Below are 14,573 nucleotides of genomic sequence, written 5' to 3'. Positions count from 1 at the left end.
AGGCCAACTTGATACTTCACACAGGGGTTCCTCATGCTCCAGAACTATGAGTTAATAAACCTGATTTCCTTTTATATTGCCTAAGCTCAGAGATTTTTTATAATACAGGAAATATACACAAACTTTGTTGTCTAGGCCATGAGGAAGCCACTCTTCCCTGTTCTGGCATAGGGCTGACTCTTTGAACACTGATCATGTGTTTGTCCAGACACAAAGACATCTTCAGCAGGCCATCGATAGGGCTCAGCAGATTAAGGTGCTTGCTGCCAAGCCTGACCACTTGAATTAAGTCTCCAGAACCTATAAGGTAGAAAGTGAATACAGACCCCACATGTTGTGGTGTGCATGTGACCACACACATGCACTCACACATGCACACACAGCCCCAACACACAGTAGATTTTCAGGGACTGTTTCCATCTCCCTCTCCACCCTCCAAGTCTATAAGAGCATCTTGGGCCAGTTGAGTCACCACCGGGGTATCTAGGGAAAGATATAGATAAGAATGAAGCAGTTTTGATGAAGACAACTTTAATGGTTTAGGAGGAACACCATTTGATGGACACGTGCAGGAAAATGAAACTGGAAGCATCAGTGCTAAGTGCTGAGCTAGGAAAGTGTGGCTGATGATCTTGGTGGACACTTGCTCTTCCAAGGAACGGGGTATTAGAGTTGCCTGTGGGAAGATGAGCAATTTTCTTACCTCCTCTAACGATATTAAGACTTACTACAACACGTTGCTATTGTTCTTCATTTCTAGAAAATAGCTAGGTTCTTAATCAAAAAGAAGACCCTGAGGCTGCCAGAATTTCACTTGAGGTTTAGTTAGACCCTCCTCAAAGGACTTCAGCAAGGTGGGTATTATCCTTTAGGACATTCCTCGAGACAGTCTTGGCATTCTGGGCAAGTATCTCAATGATGAGGCTCTGTCTCCAGAGTCTTAAGCCACGGGTGAAAAATTTCCACAGGCCATACCACCACGACACTTCAAGACACCTGAGGAACATGCACACGGGAAAACTCATCATGAGCCTCAGCCTCCAGTCCTTCGTGTGCAACTCCTGGAACTTTACGGCCACGCAGCCCGTCTGCAGTGCCCCTGTCCTCTGAGCCACCTGCTGAAGGGACCCATCATCCACACCAAAGAGTTTCTGGTAGTTTTCAAAACTCTCCTGGAGGTTAGCAGCATCACACATACGGCTCACAGCTGTCTCCTGGGGTCTTGTGAGCATGCTATTCTTCAGAGACAACGCCTTCTCGCTGATGCTCCTGTCACAGATTCCAGAAAGAGTCTCTAAAGAATCTGCGTACCTGATGTTGGAGAGGTCTATTCTCAGTGTGTCTCTAAGGTTTGGGAAGTCATGAAAATAAGGACTAAAGTTGGATACTAGGAATATGGGGGGATCCTCCACCCCCTCCTTCTGTAGGTTTTCCTGGATGTTCTTTAGGATGTTCTCCCGTAGCTGGGGTTCTGGGAGGGCACTTGTGCTGAAGTCCCTGTCCAGCTTTGTCCAGACGACATAGAACCTCCTTCTCATGCTCTGCATGGCTTTGGCCAGCTTCACATGATTCGAACTGAACTGCTCAGAAGCGATGATGATGATCAGGTCATATTTGCTGAAGTCCATCTCCTCCAGGTAGTTCTCCATGCTCTGGGATGTGACCCCTGTGCCAGGCAGGTCCCACAGGTCCACACTGGGAAACTTGGGGGAGGAGTATAGGGCCGGTTTCTGTGTGGTCCTCACCACCCCAGTGGGAGCTGAATCCTTCTCCTCATGTCCAATCTCCCTAAGAGCATTGATGAAGGATGACATGCCATTGCCGGAGTCCCCAGTTACAGCAATTCTTATTGGGTGTCTAGACATACTCTGCATTATATTATTAACGACACAGATCAGTTTCAGCAAGTTCCCCTCCTTCACAGCCTCACCAATTTTCTTATTGACTTCTTGAGATCTGAGGATCTGGTTGGTACAGAATGACTCATTAGCTGTGATGGATTTAGACGATGGACTGATGAGGGATTTTGCCATGTTTATGAAAAGTGTGACAGCCTGCAGAAGACAAGAAGACACTGGATGACACAGGAATCCACAGAAGTCACATACCCCAGTCATGGGAGTCATATCTGACAGCAGAGACTCCATAGCAACTCCCTTGAACAGAGTGTACTACCTCCTCTGGGATGGGCTCTCCCTGCAGCTGCATGGCCCTTCCCCATGCCTACCTTACAGCTGCCCTGCGGGCCTTTGAGCCCAAGCTATAGAATGTCAGCTGGGTCCTTCAGTGGGAAAATGGGTGGGCAGGTCTGACCACTGCAGAAGCCAGCTCTCCACAGCCAGTCATCCACTCTGCTTCTCCTCAAGAGTCAAATATTCATTGGGGGCTGTGGTGGTGCACGCCTTTAATCCCAGCTCTCAGGAGGCAGAAGCAGGTGAATTTCTATGAGTTTCAGGCCAGTCTGACCTACATAGTGTGTTCCAGGTCAACCAGGACTACATAGTGAGACCCTGTCTTCAAAAGAAAGATGAATTTTGTGTTTGTATGTGTTGCAAGCGCACACATGTGCATGTGTGTGCATGTAGGTCAAGGGTGTTATTCCTAAGGAGACCAGTCATCTTGTTTTTAATTATTTGGTTTTATGTGTATGGGTGTTTTGCCTGTGTGTGTGCGTGTGTGTGTGTGTGTGTGTGTGTGTACCACATGTGCCTGACACTTGGGAGGCCAGAAAGCTGCTGGCTTTCCTGGAAGTGGAGCTACAGATGTTTGTGAACTGCCACATGGGTGCCGAGGATTGTTCCCTGCCCTTCTGGAAGAGCAGTCGGTGCTCATGACCACCAAGTCTCCTCTCCAGCCCTTGTCTGTTCAGCTGACCTCTCACTGGAACCTGTGGTTCATTGATGAGGTTAGATTGCAGGGGCAGGGAGTCCCAGAGATCTGTCTGTCTCTACTCCCCAGAAGTGGGGTTGCAAACCCATTTTGTCATACCTAGGTTTTTGGGTTGTTTTGTGTTGCTTTTGGTTTTTCTCTGAACAGGGTCTCACTATGTAGCGCTGAATATCCTGGAACTCACTCTGCAGACCAGGCTGACCTTGAACTCACAGACATCCACCTGCCTCTGCTTCCCAAGTGCTGGGATTAAGAAATGTGTCTATGCCCAGCTTTGTTCATGTGGGTTCTGGGGGCTGAACTCACGGCCCCATGCACTCTATTGACTGGACCATTTCCCCAGCCCAAAGAATTTAACTATTTCTAATCACACTATGAAAATTTTGATACCATTCATCTGTAACTACCTTCACAGTAAACACCTGTAACCCATCAACTTCAGCAGACAGGACAAACCAAACTTCCCAAATAACCCAATGATTCGGTCTTTTGTTTAATTAATTTTTAGATTTGTTTGTATGTATGCTTGCTTTGCTTGCCTGTATGTCTGTATACCATGTGTGTGCCTCCTGTCCTCAGAAACTGGAAGAGGCTTTCAGATCTTCTGAGAGGGGAGTACAGTTTTGAGCCACAATGTGGGTGCCGGGAATAGTTAAGCCACCAGTGTGCTTAACTGCCTAGCCATCTCTCCAGTCTCAACCTACTGATTCTTAATAAGCAGTAAATTTTTGTGTTCCTGTGTGTTGGCATTGGTACTAAAATAAGGATTCAGACTATTCTGCAAACGGGAGCTGGCTGAATCCTTATCATGAGATTGAAGCATTTGTGAACCAGGGTTGTAGTGAGAATTCGCTGGGGTGACCTTGTGGGTTTTAGTCAAGATCATGGCTCCCCACATTGTTTCTGGGGGATGGGCCATCTTCACAACCCCACTATTAGCGGGGATTGTTGAATCATGGAATTTGGAGAAACACATAAATCTGTGTTCCAAGGACATGATCAAAATGGCTCCAGAACAAACTATTTCTTATGTCCTTAAGAAAAGAAAAACTTTATTAAAATGATCAGATGGCTGTGAGGCAGTGGTGGCGCACGCCTTTAACCCCAGCACTTGGGAGGCAAAGGCACACGGATCTCTGTGAGTTCGAGACCAGCCTGGTTTACAGAGCTAGTTCCAAGAGGCTGTTACATAGAGAAACCCTGTCTCGAAAAACCATAAACCAAAACAACAACAACAGAACATGATCAGATGGCGTCTTGGGCCAATATAAAAGCTTCTCCCATTTTGCTATAACTACCACTCTGATGTACTCAGCAATGTATTTTAAGATTACCTTAATTTCTGGCTTGTTGTTGTTGTTGTTGTTGTGTAAATCTATAAAAATTTCATGAAGCTCTCATGTTAGAACATGAATGTGAGGTGACCTAAATCTCTCTTCCTGGGCCATTATAAGTCAAAATGGCTCCAGAATAAACTACATCTTATTTACTTTAAGGAAAAAAAAAAAAAGACAGGTTGCTTGGACATCAAAGCCCTTCTTTGTACATCACCACCAATATTTAAAAAAAAAATTAAACCCAAGAGGCTGGGGTGTTATCAGTTGATGAGAGTACCTGCCTAGCAAGCATGCATCCCTGGGGTGATGTCAGAAGCATTTATCATGAGCTGTTGTGGGCCATGACGGAACTACAGCTTATAGTGGTGATAATTCCGGTGTCAACCCACCCGAGAAATCATTCTCAGATGGAGGAAGCCTGCCTGGCAAAACCAGCAGGGCCACTGACTCTGAAACTGCTGCTTTCATCTGCAATTTTGCGTGTACAATAACAGCTATGATAGCTCGCCATTACTATGCATTTTCATGTAATGTGTTCATGTAATCTCATGATTACATCTCAATATATGGGCACACACATTTGTGGATGGTCAAAAAGATTACTTCTCTCTATACTATATTCTCCACATTACCGTGAGAAACTTAGAAGCCTGTTCTCTATCATTAGCCTTACTGAAAGAGCAAGTTGGCCAGACCAGACACGTGTCCTTCTGGACAGATCACACACGGAACTTTCACAGATTTTACTTACGAAATTGCTGGCATCTGTCCTTGTAGGACCTAAGACTTCAAAGGATTTATGATGAATTAGGGCAGTATTGCAGGTGTCTGTCCTTGTTCTTAGTCCTTCAAGAGACCAATAGCACCTAACTGACTAACCATGTCCAGATATTATTAATCACCCTTAAGAAATGTATTATTTGCCTTTTCCTTAGATCTCTCAATGGTTTAGTTTTCTCCCTTTTAACCTGTAGCGGCCCCTTTAAGAGACGGTGGGAACCTCCTCACAGCTGCAGCTGGGGTCGGCTACAAACTAGCCAAGTTTTGCTAAGCATCTTCAAAGAATGCCCGTGTCCCGAGAACTTTCCTTGTTGCTTTACTATTACTAACAAGTTGCTAATGAATTAGCAACTTGGGAATTTGTTATGGTGGAAGAAATAGATTGAAAAGAAATAAGATGGAGGAGAAGAAGAAGAAGGAGAAGGAAGAGGAGGAGGAGGAAGAGGAAGAAGAAGAAAAAGAAGAAGAAGGAGGAGGAGGAGGAAAGAGATTTGTAACAGAGAATTGGAATTAGAATTGAGATAGAGAATTAAAGCAAAGAAATTATTAACAATTAGGACAGAAGAATTAGGGTAGAGGCAGAAGAACAAAGAGAGAAGAATAAGAACACGAGAACAGAACATGTGTGAGAAGATTCTTTTCCTAAAGTCTTCAGACTCTATTCTTACCCCTATTGTGGCATCTCTGTTTTAACCCTGAGTGAAAACTTTTATGGCAGGCCCTTGAAAGTTGTCAATAGGTGAATCCCTAGTGTCATAGTAAACTGTCACTGGGCCTGGTGTCATACACTCCTATTCCCAGCACTTAGAAGTTGGAGGCAGAAGAATGAGAAAGTAAGGGCATCCTCACCTACACATTAAATTTGAAACTAGCCTGGACTACATGAGACCCTGTCTCAAAGAGAGGGGGGAAGGAAGGAAGGAAGGAAGGAAGGAAGGAAGGAAGGAAGGAAGGAAGGAAGGAAGGAAGGAAGGAAGGAAGGGAAGGAAAGGAAGGAAGGAAGGAAAAATCTAACCCTGTGTGTATCTCCACCATTTAAAAACTTCGGAACTCAGTCAGATGTAGTGGTAAATGCCCTTCATTCCAGGAGAAGCAGGTAGCTCTCTGGGTTCCAGGCCAGCTTGGCCTGCAGAGCGAGTTCCAGTACACACAGAGGAAACCCTCTCTCAAAATTAAATAAGCAAGCAAGCAAACAAACAAACAAAAACTTGAAAACTCAAGACCATCTCTTTAATCCACACAGTGTATATCAGCACCATGAATTACTCCCAGCCAGACCCACCCCTTGGGTTCCCATGAAGCAACTAAGCACTTGGCCTGTCCCTACACTGAAGTGCCTGGTGTCTGCCCCATAAGGCCTATTGTTCCATCTGTGGGACCCTCCCAGGGTCCAGCTTCTGAGTGTTGGTTAGTTCCTTGTGGTGGCCCCATACAGTTCTCTCCTGGTGTGGCCTCCCACCCACCACCCCACCCCCACTCCCGCCATTCTCTCCTTGGAGGACCCCTCCTCTCAACCCTTTCCTGAGATGCTTCCTCCCTTTGTTCCCCTCCTGGGATGGGTCCAGTTCTGCTCCCAAACACTTCCTCCTGCTGCTCCTTACACAGTCCTTGGGTCTGGACCTGCCCTCTGTGTGAACGGGGTTGACTAAGAACCCCCACCTGTGTTTGAAGACTCACCCTGCTCCTTGAAACCCAGACAGTTTCAGAAGTCTGTTTTCTGACTCGGCACTGGGCAAGCCATGCTACCCACCTTCCAGATCTCGTTTAGCCACATCATGACCGAATGGGATGCTCTCTCTACAGCTCTCTGCTGTCTGGGTGAAGGCTCCTTAGTCTCCACTCAGATCTCTGGGCTGGTGTTCCTCTGGTGCTTCCTTCTCCCTTCAGTTTTATGCAGTATGAAGGTCTATGTGCATGGGCCTGAACTTTGTGGGTCTCTTACAAGCCTTAAGATCATTAATCTTCTTCAGAACCTATTAGAAAAATAATATTACAACACCTGAGTACAGATGGAGAAATATATTGTTAAAAATAAGGAAGGAGAGCTTTCTGCCGTCTTTCCACGCCGACACCATGGTGCACACAAATGTCCTGGCAGAGGCTCTCAAGAGCATCAACAGAGCTGAGAAGAGAGGAAACGCCAGGTCACCATCAGGCCATGCTCTAAGCCATTGTTTCGTTACTAACTATAATGATGAACCACAGTCACATCGGTAAATTTTAAATCATTGATGATCACAGAGCTGGGAAAATTGTTGGGAGCCTCACAGGCAGGTTGAACAAGTGTGGGGTGATCAACCCTAGATTTGAGGTACGACTCAAAGACCTAGAAATACGGCAGAACTCTCTGTTTAGTGACAACCTTAGTCTTCATTAACAATGAAGAAGCAAGACAAAAGCACACAAGAGGGAAATGCTTGGGATTCTTTTTCTAGAGTTGTAAATACATAAACGAAAAGCCTCCGTGAACTGTAAGAAAGATTTAATGCAAGAAAGAGAAAGGAAGGAAGGAAGAAAAGAAAGACACTAGCAAGCACACTCACATGTACACACACACTCACACACATGCATACACACACAAGCAACACACTGTCACACCTCCATGAGAAGGTCACATACACAGTTTATGTGGCTGCATGTTGGTCTACATCACTGGGTTCTGTCAAACTGTATTTTGCGGTTTTCTCCTCTGAAAGGTTAAAGATGAACGCAGCAGCACCCTGCGAAGAGCCAGTTTCTCCAACACAGATAAAAACACTCAACTGAGTTAGACAGGAGTTCACTAAAGAAGCTAGCCTTCCAAGCCAGGACTCCTAGTCCCTGGGAGTTCCACATGAAGTATGCATGCACTTCACATAGTTTTAGGACATTCCAATATTGCCAGTGGGGAGTTGTCATCCTGGACTCTGGCCCCAAAGGGAACATCAAGAGGGGCTGACTTAATGTGAGGAAAACCCCCACCTGCTTTCTCTGAACTAGGTCCCTTCAGAAGACCCAAAGCCAGGGACAGACCAGTAAGGAAGGGCTGGTGGGTTGGAAGGACTCGACTCAGCCAAAACACCAGGATCTGTGTGGTCCTGAAGGCAGTCAGGGCTGGTGCCTGCTGCTCAGGATCCCCAAGAGGATAACCAGACCCCAGACAGCCTGCCCTGAGCAGTTTATAGCCCAAGCTGCGCTTAGCAGTCTCTCACCTACCTGCTCAGAAGCCTTAGAAAATTGGAATCCAGTTCAGGACATTCAGGAGGGAGAGAACAGAGGTGAGGGGGCCTCCCAGGAAGAGCGAGTAAAGGAGCTGGCGCAGCCGAAGGGCTGCCTGAGCTCCTGGGTTTCCTCTCAGACCCTGCTCCACTCTGGACCTTGCTCCAACTCCTCACTTGTAGGCATGAGCCCTGCCTGCCCCCATCCCCACACACACACACCCCGGAGGAGGGGCCCCCTGACCGAGCAGCTTTCAGTTTCAGTTCCCAGAAACGGGTTGGTTTACTGGATTCAGCTACACAGCCTCCACATTCTTCTTCAGGAAGGGGTGGGATTCTGTCAGATGGCCAGGCTTGGGGCTGGGAAGTCTGCCCAGGAACAGTGACATCCAAACTGCAGTCACAGCCTCCTGGTGTGACCCATGAGCCTCCTTCCCTGGAGCCCCCTCTTGCTCAGATGACAGCACTATGTTGAGTCACGGTGAGCCTGGTCCTCTAGAACTGTGGGCCCTTCGAATGCTGCTGCTGGAGGCTGCTGTCCCTGCTCGCTTGTTCGCTTGCTCCCTCCCACCCCACTCAGCCCAGTCCAGAAGTTCCAACTACAAGGAAACTTCTCTGACCTGCTCCGATCCTGTCATCGAGACAGGATCAAGGCATGTGGCCCCAACAGATTATGTCACCTTTAACCGGTCTCCTTCTGCCCATGAGTTTTTCCCAGTTCAGGATGATTTCAACAACAACAACAACAACAAAAATCACTTTCTTCTATATGTATATGTCCACTTCCTGGGCAACATCTTTGCTCAGAGGCATGCCCTAGACCACTGATTGTACCCAGGCGGAGGGGAGTGGGCTGGTTTCCCTGCATTGCTGTTAAGCAGGACAAGACATACTGGCTGGGTGAGGCCTATGCCATTGTCAACGCAGTGCATGCACCCTGGGCTGCTCCGCTGCCTTTCACTGGCCCGAACTCTCAGTTTCGCCCACTCACTGTGTCTGGGCTTCCCCCGTCTCCTCCATCCCCATCTCTGCCTTCCGTATGTGTGCCTAAGTGTATATATGTGCGCCACATGCATGCATGAGCCTCAGAGATCAGCCGGAGCCCCTGGAACTGGAGTTACGGGCGGTTGTGAGATGTGGACGCTCAGCAAGAGCGGTAGCTCCAGCCCCTCCTCCATGTTTCTGCCTCACGGCTCTTGTTAGGCCCACCACTTCCGCCGTTTGGGAAGAGCGGTGATCCTGGGCTGCACCTTCCCACGGGCCCAATCGAGCCTGGAGTGGCAAAGCCTCTGTGCCCCAGCTGCCTGTTGATTCTCTATCCCTCCTGCCCGCTTCTGGGAACAGGTTTCTAGCTGCCCACATCCTGCTTCAGTAGCTTTCTCAGTGTCTATGATACAAGGTGCTTCGAGACCAGCCTGGTCTACAAGAGCTAGTTCCAGGACAGGCTCCAAAACCACAGAGAAACCCTGTCTCGAAAAAACCAAAAAAAAAAAAAAAAAAAAAAAAACAAGGTGCAGCCTCAGAAATCCCGGCAGGGCCTGGTGCTTACCTCTGTAGTGGGGCTGAGAGCTGCACTCCTGACTGGGTCACCTGACACTATGAGCAAAGGAGGGCTTGGGTCCCCAAAGTGGTCTCCACTGGCCACCTGTCTATGAATGTCACAGCCTCTTTCTTCTTTATAATAGCAATAAAATACTTTTTTAAAAGGCTTATTTAGTTTATGTATGTGAATGTTTTGCTGGCTTGTATGTCTGTGTACTGTGTATGGGCCTAGTGCCCACAGAGGTCAGAAGAGGATGTTGGGTGCACTAGAACTGGAGTTATGAGCAGCTGTGAGCCACAATGAGTGCTGTGAGTTGAACCCAAGCCCTCTGCAAGAACAAGTGCTTTCAAGCACCACCACTGAGCCATCTCTTCAGCCCTAGCTCTACTCTGGGAATCTGTGGGGAGCCTCCCTGGGGTCCGGAAAAAGAAGAGCTTTGGGGCAAGGTCTCTGTTGTTGTGGAGTGACAGAGGGAGATGTGGCTAAAAGATTCCTCTTAAGTGTCTCTGCCATGCTTGACTTCTGTCACGCAGAAAAGGACAGCAGGCCGATGTCCTTGCACTGGAGTGTTCCTGACTGATGGTCTCAGTCAATAGATGATTGACAGGCCAGGGATATGGAGTCAGGAAGGTGCTTATTGTGCAAGCAGGAGGGTCCTGAGCGCAGTCCTCCAGAACCCAGATCTCAAAAGTTAGGCATGGCGATATGTGCCTGTAACTCCAGTGCTGGGGAGATGGAGACGGGCAGCTTCGCCTATTTGGTAAGCCCACTTCCGGTGCCTCAGTAAACAGCACCAGTTATCTTGCTTCAATAAGCACGGCAGAGGACATCTGAAGAAAGTACCAAAGTTGCCCTGTGGCCTCCACAGGCTCGTGCACATTACGGAATGACTTACAAAGAAGGTATACCAGGCCTCTAAGTCCAGGCTGTCTCTAACTCTGAGATCCAAGGGACTTCTGGCCATGGGACCTTCCCCATGCTCTCTCCTGTATGAGGAGCATTTGCTCTACCAGAGTCCTTATAGCTGGCCTCTGCCTCCCCACTGTCATGGGTGCAAAAACAAGAACAAGCATCTCCCTGCTGGGTCACAGGGAGATTTCCATTTCATAAAAGTCTAAATGGGCCGGGCAGCACTCAGGAGGCAGAGGCGGGCAGATCTCTGTGAGTTTGAGGCCAGCCTGGTCTACAGAGTGAGTTCTAGGGCAGCCAGGGAAATACAGAAAAACCCTGTAGAGAAGAAAGAAAGAAAGAAAGAAAGAAAGAAAGAAAGAAAGAAAGAAAGAAAGAAAGAAAGAAAGGAGGGAGGGAGGGAGGGAGGGAGGGAGGGAGGGAGGGAGGGAGGGAGGGAGGGAGGGAGGGAGAGAGGGAGGGGAAGGAAAAAAGAAAAGAAAAGGTAGAGTTATGTCCTGCATCCTAACCAAAGCTTTCCCTCCCTCTCCTCTTCCCAGTTCCCCACCTTCCTTCCTACCAGTGCCTTCTCCTCCCCGCCTCCCTGCCCCATCCACTCCTCCTCCACTGTTTCTCTTCAGGTACAGGTGGGCATCCCATGGCTATCAGCCAGCCATGGTATCTCAAGCTGCAGGAAAACTAGGCACCCACTCCTCCTCCAAGGTTGGATGAGGCACTCTGGCAGGAGGAATAGGTCCCAAAATCAGGCAGCAGGGTCAGAAATATCCCCCACTCTCACTGCTAGGCTATAAGTGATGTTTTTAGGAAGAGCTGGAGGCTCTCCCTTCTCTGCAAGGGAAGCCAGCTCTCCAAGGAAGCCTGAGGAAGCATGGCTGCTGTAAAGTTACATGCTTGTCCTGGCACTAACACTTTCCTGTTCTCAATGTCCTGCCTGAATGAGCCAAATAGAGTGGGTGCCCAAGAGGTTTGGAAAGGATGTTTTAGATTCTTCCATTTTAATGGTCCTAGCATTCCAACTCAAGAGCTCTGGTCAGTCAAGTATCTATCCCAAGAATGAGTACAGCCAGGCTCGCTGGGAGGGACCCTGGCTGGCAAGGCAGGGTCTATTTATAGACTGGGCACCAGATAAAAGCTCAAGGCAAAGTGACTTAGCAGCCAGATGCAGTGTGCAGCCACAGGATATGCAGAGCACAGGAAGCCCGCTCTGGGGGCCTTTGGCCAGAATCTCCTTCCAACTGGGGCAGTCTGGAGCCAGGGCTGCATCCTGGACCAGGGCTTGGTACCTCCTCACATGGTGTCCTACCCCGAGGCTGTGTTTGTGGATCATCTGCCCATGGAAGGCATATGGGAGCTAGTCACTCGAAATCCCTCACTACCTCCTTGCTCCCTTTCCCTCAGCAAGGTGTGAAAAGGCTCAGGTGTGAACGCTTGTCTTGCACACCGAGAAGTCTGGCTTGTCAGCCTTGCTGTGTGCTCTACCATATTGTGCGTGAGCATCGCTGACACCTCTCAGGGATGCGGGTGCTAGGCTCACGCCCAGGTGTTCAGTGCGGATGTTTGCCTATAACTAACGTGTGTCACACATGAAGACATATAGCACATATACACACGCACACATGTGCCTATATGCAGGCAGACACAGAGCCTTTCCCTTCTGGTGGCCCAAGTTGCTGAAGACACCTGTCATTTACTTTGAAACTAAATAAAGGTGTCCTTCTCAGAGACGGTGGGGGAGGAGGGCCTTAGCTCCAGATCAAACCGATTTTGTTGACATGGTTCCCACATGTGGCCCCAACTCATACCACACTTGTCTCACTGTGATATGGAGATTCTCTGTGGCTCTGAGGGAACTGACCACCTGGTCTCCTGATGTCTTGGGGCAAAGGTGGCTGTTGCCGTCTCTGCCCTCCTCACCTCACAAAGCACCTGAGTCCAAGCTCCAGTTATCATAAAGTCAACTGATCTCCAGTTCAATATAACTGAGAAGTTCGTGGTGGGGCCCAAAGATAAGCTCGCCTCCTCCTGCCTCTATCCTCAGAATACGTAACAGCCCCAGAAGTCTACTGTGACATCGGTGGGAGTGTCTCTACCTGACAGCCCCTTGGAGGAGTCAGTCTTGTTATCAATAATTTGAGGTGTAATTCAGCCAAAAAGAAACGCTGTTGTTGTTGTTGTTGCTGCTGCTGCTGTTGTTGTTGTTATAAAAATAGATCTCCATTTATCTGAGTGGTGGCTTTAAAGAAGCTCGGAGTGACATGGATTGGGTTAGAGGGCACAGATTCAACTTCCTTCTGAGCCATCCCATCCCCTCAGACTCAGGAATCCTCTGCTGACCCACGTGTTCTTCATGAGTGCTGGCATGCTCACTGAAAGGGAATTTGTGCTTTCAGAGGTTTGCCCAGATAGCCATATTATAAGAAAAATGAGAACGAGGCCGAGAACCAGAAAGTCGACCTCACCAGCCTGGGGCAGTCTTATTGACCAGTGAGGGGCCCCAACATTTCTGAGGGACAAACGTCAAGTGTACTTAGAGGGGCTGGGGGACATGTATACATACATAGGTAACTACCAGGAAGTTACAGCTTTGTGTATCTGTCTGTGTGTGTCTGTGTGAGTTTGTGTGTTTTGTGTGTGTGTGCCTGTGTGAATTTGTAGGTTTGTGTGTGTGTGCGTATGTGTGGTATATGCCTGTGTGAGTTTGTGTGTTTGTGTGTTTGCGTGTATGTTCATGCGTGTGTGGTGTATGCCTGTGTGAGTTTGTATGTTTGTGTTTGCATGCATGTGCACATGTGTGTGTGTGAGAGTTTATGTGCATGACCTGCATGCAGGTGCCCGAGGAACCCAGAGGTGTCGGATCTCCTGGAACTGGAATTACAAGCCCTTGTGAGCCAGGATGTGGGCGGTGGGACCCAAACCCAAGTCCTCCATAAGAGCAGTAAGCACTGTTAACCATGGAGCCTTCTCCCCAACCATCATGATATTCTATAAGTCCAGTCTCTTGGCTTCTCCTGCCACAGCAGCATCTTTAAGTTCTCTCTACCTTTCTTGCGTGTCTTGAAGATTCACAGCTGGGGGTGTAGGCTTTTATGTTAGACAAGCAAAATTTAAATTTCCACACAAAAAGTTCTTAGAAATCAACAGACCATGTTTCTTTTGCAGATAAACAGTGCCAGCTTCTCATTTGTGTGTCAGTTACTCATGCTGCTACCCATTCCATTCGACTTTTGTTTTACACACACACAAAAAAAATCAATTAGACACACTTTATTTTTAAACCTTCTAAAATAATTTGATCATGGAAAGACAGATGACTTGGCTGTTAATATGGCTCCTGAGTTTGGTGTGGGAAGTCCTTCTGTACATGTGTTGCTTTTAATGGTTAATGAATAAAGAAGTTGCTTTGGCCTGTGATAAGGCAGAATAAAGTAGGTGGGGAAGACTGAACTGAATGCTGGGAGGAAGAAGGCGGAGTCAGGAAGAAGCCATGTAGCCCCACCAGAGAGACATGCCAGATGGAACCTTATCTGGTAAGTCACAGCCATGTGACGATAAACAAATTATGGAGATGGGTTAGTTTAGGGTGTAAGAGCTAGCCAATAAGAAGTTAGAGCCAATAGGCTAAGCAGTGATTTAATTGATATAGTTTCTGTGTGATTATTTTGAGTCTGAGCAGCCAGGAACGAGCAAGCAGTCTCTGCCAATAGAAGTTCAATTCCCAGCACCCACATCAGGTAGCTTACAAGCATATATAACTCCATCTCCAAGAGATCCAATGGTTCTGGCCTCCACAGGCATATGTATTCACAGGTAGAATCCTCACCCCCAAACACACACATATACACATAATTAAAAATAAAATAAAACCTTTAAAAAACAAAGTAATTTAATGAAAAAGTAGGCAAATTAATTTGTTAATAG

The 14,573-nt window shown here is 47.7% G+C and overlaps 1 protein-coding gene and 1 pseudogene across 1 annotated transcript; one reads left to right on the top strand and one right to left on the bottom strand.

Annotated features, from left to right (window-relative positions):
• Positions 1-520: 520 nt before the first annotated feature.
• LOC130877692 (immunity-related GTPase family M protein 3-like) lies at positions 521-8,433 on the bottom strand. Its single transcript, XM_057775204.1, has 3 exons — positions 8,202-8,433; positions 6,757-6,979; positions 521-2,054 (listed from the first exon to the last, which is right to left on the bottom strand). The coding sequence occupies exons 2-3, from the start codon at positions 6,781-6,783 to the stop codon at positions 837-839; spliced, it is 1,245 nt and encodes a 414-aa protein (XP_057631187.1). The 5' UTR covers positions 6,784-6,979; positions 8,202-8,433; the 3' UTR covers positions 521-836.
• Positions 7,080-7,441, top strand: LOC130877693 (40S ribosomal protein S15a-like; annotated as a pseudogene).
• Positions 8,434-14,573: the final 6,140 nt, after the last annotated feature.

This window comes from Chionomys nivalis, chromosome 7 (genome assembly GCF_950005125.1).
Source record: "Chionomys nivalis chromosome 7, mChiNiv1.1, whole genome shotgun sequence".
In the NCBI taxonomy this organism is placed as follows: Eukaryota; Metazoa; Chordata; class Mammalia; order Rodentia; family Cricetidae; genus Chionomys; species Chionomys nivalis.
The sequence above is the reverse complement of the archived record's forward strand: the minus strand, read 5'-3'. Positions and strand labels throughout refer to the sequence as shown.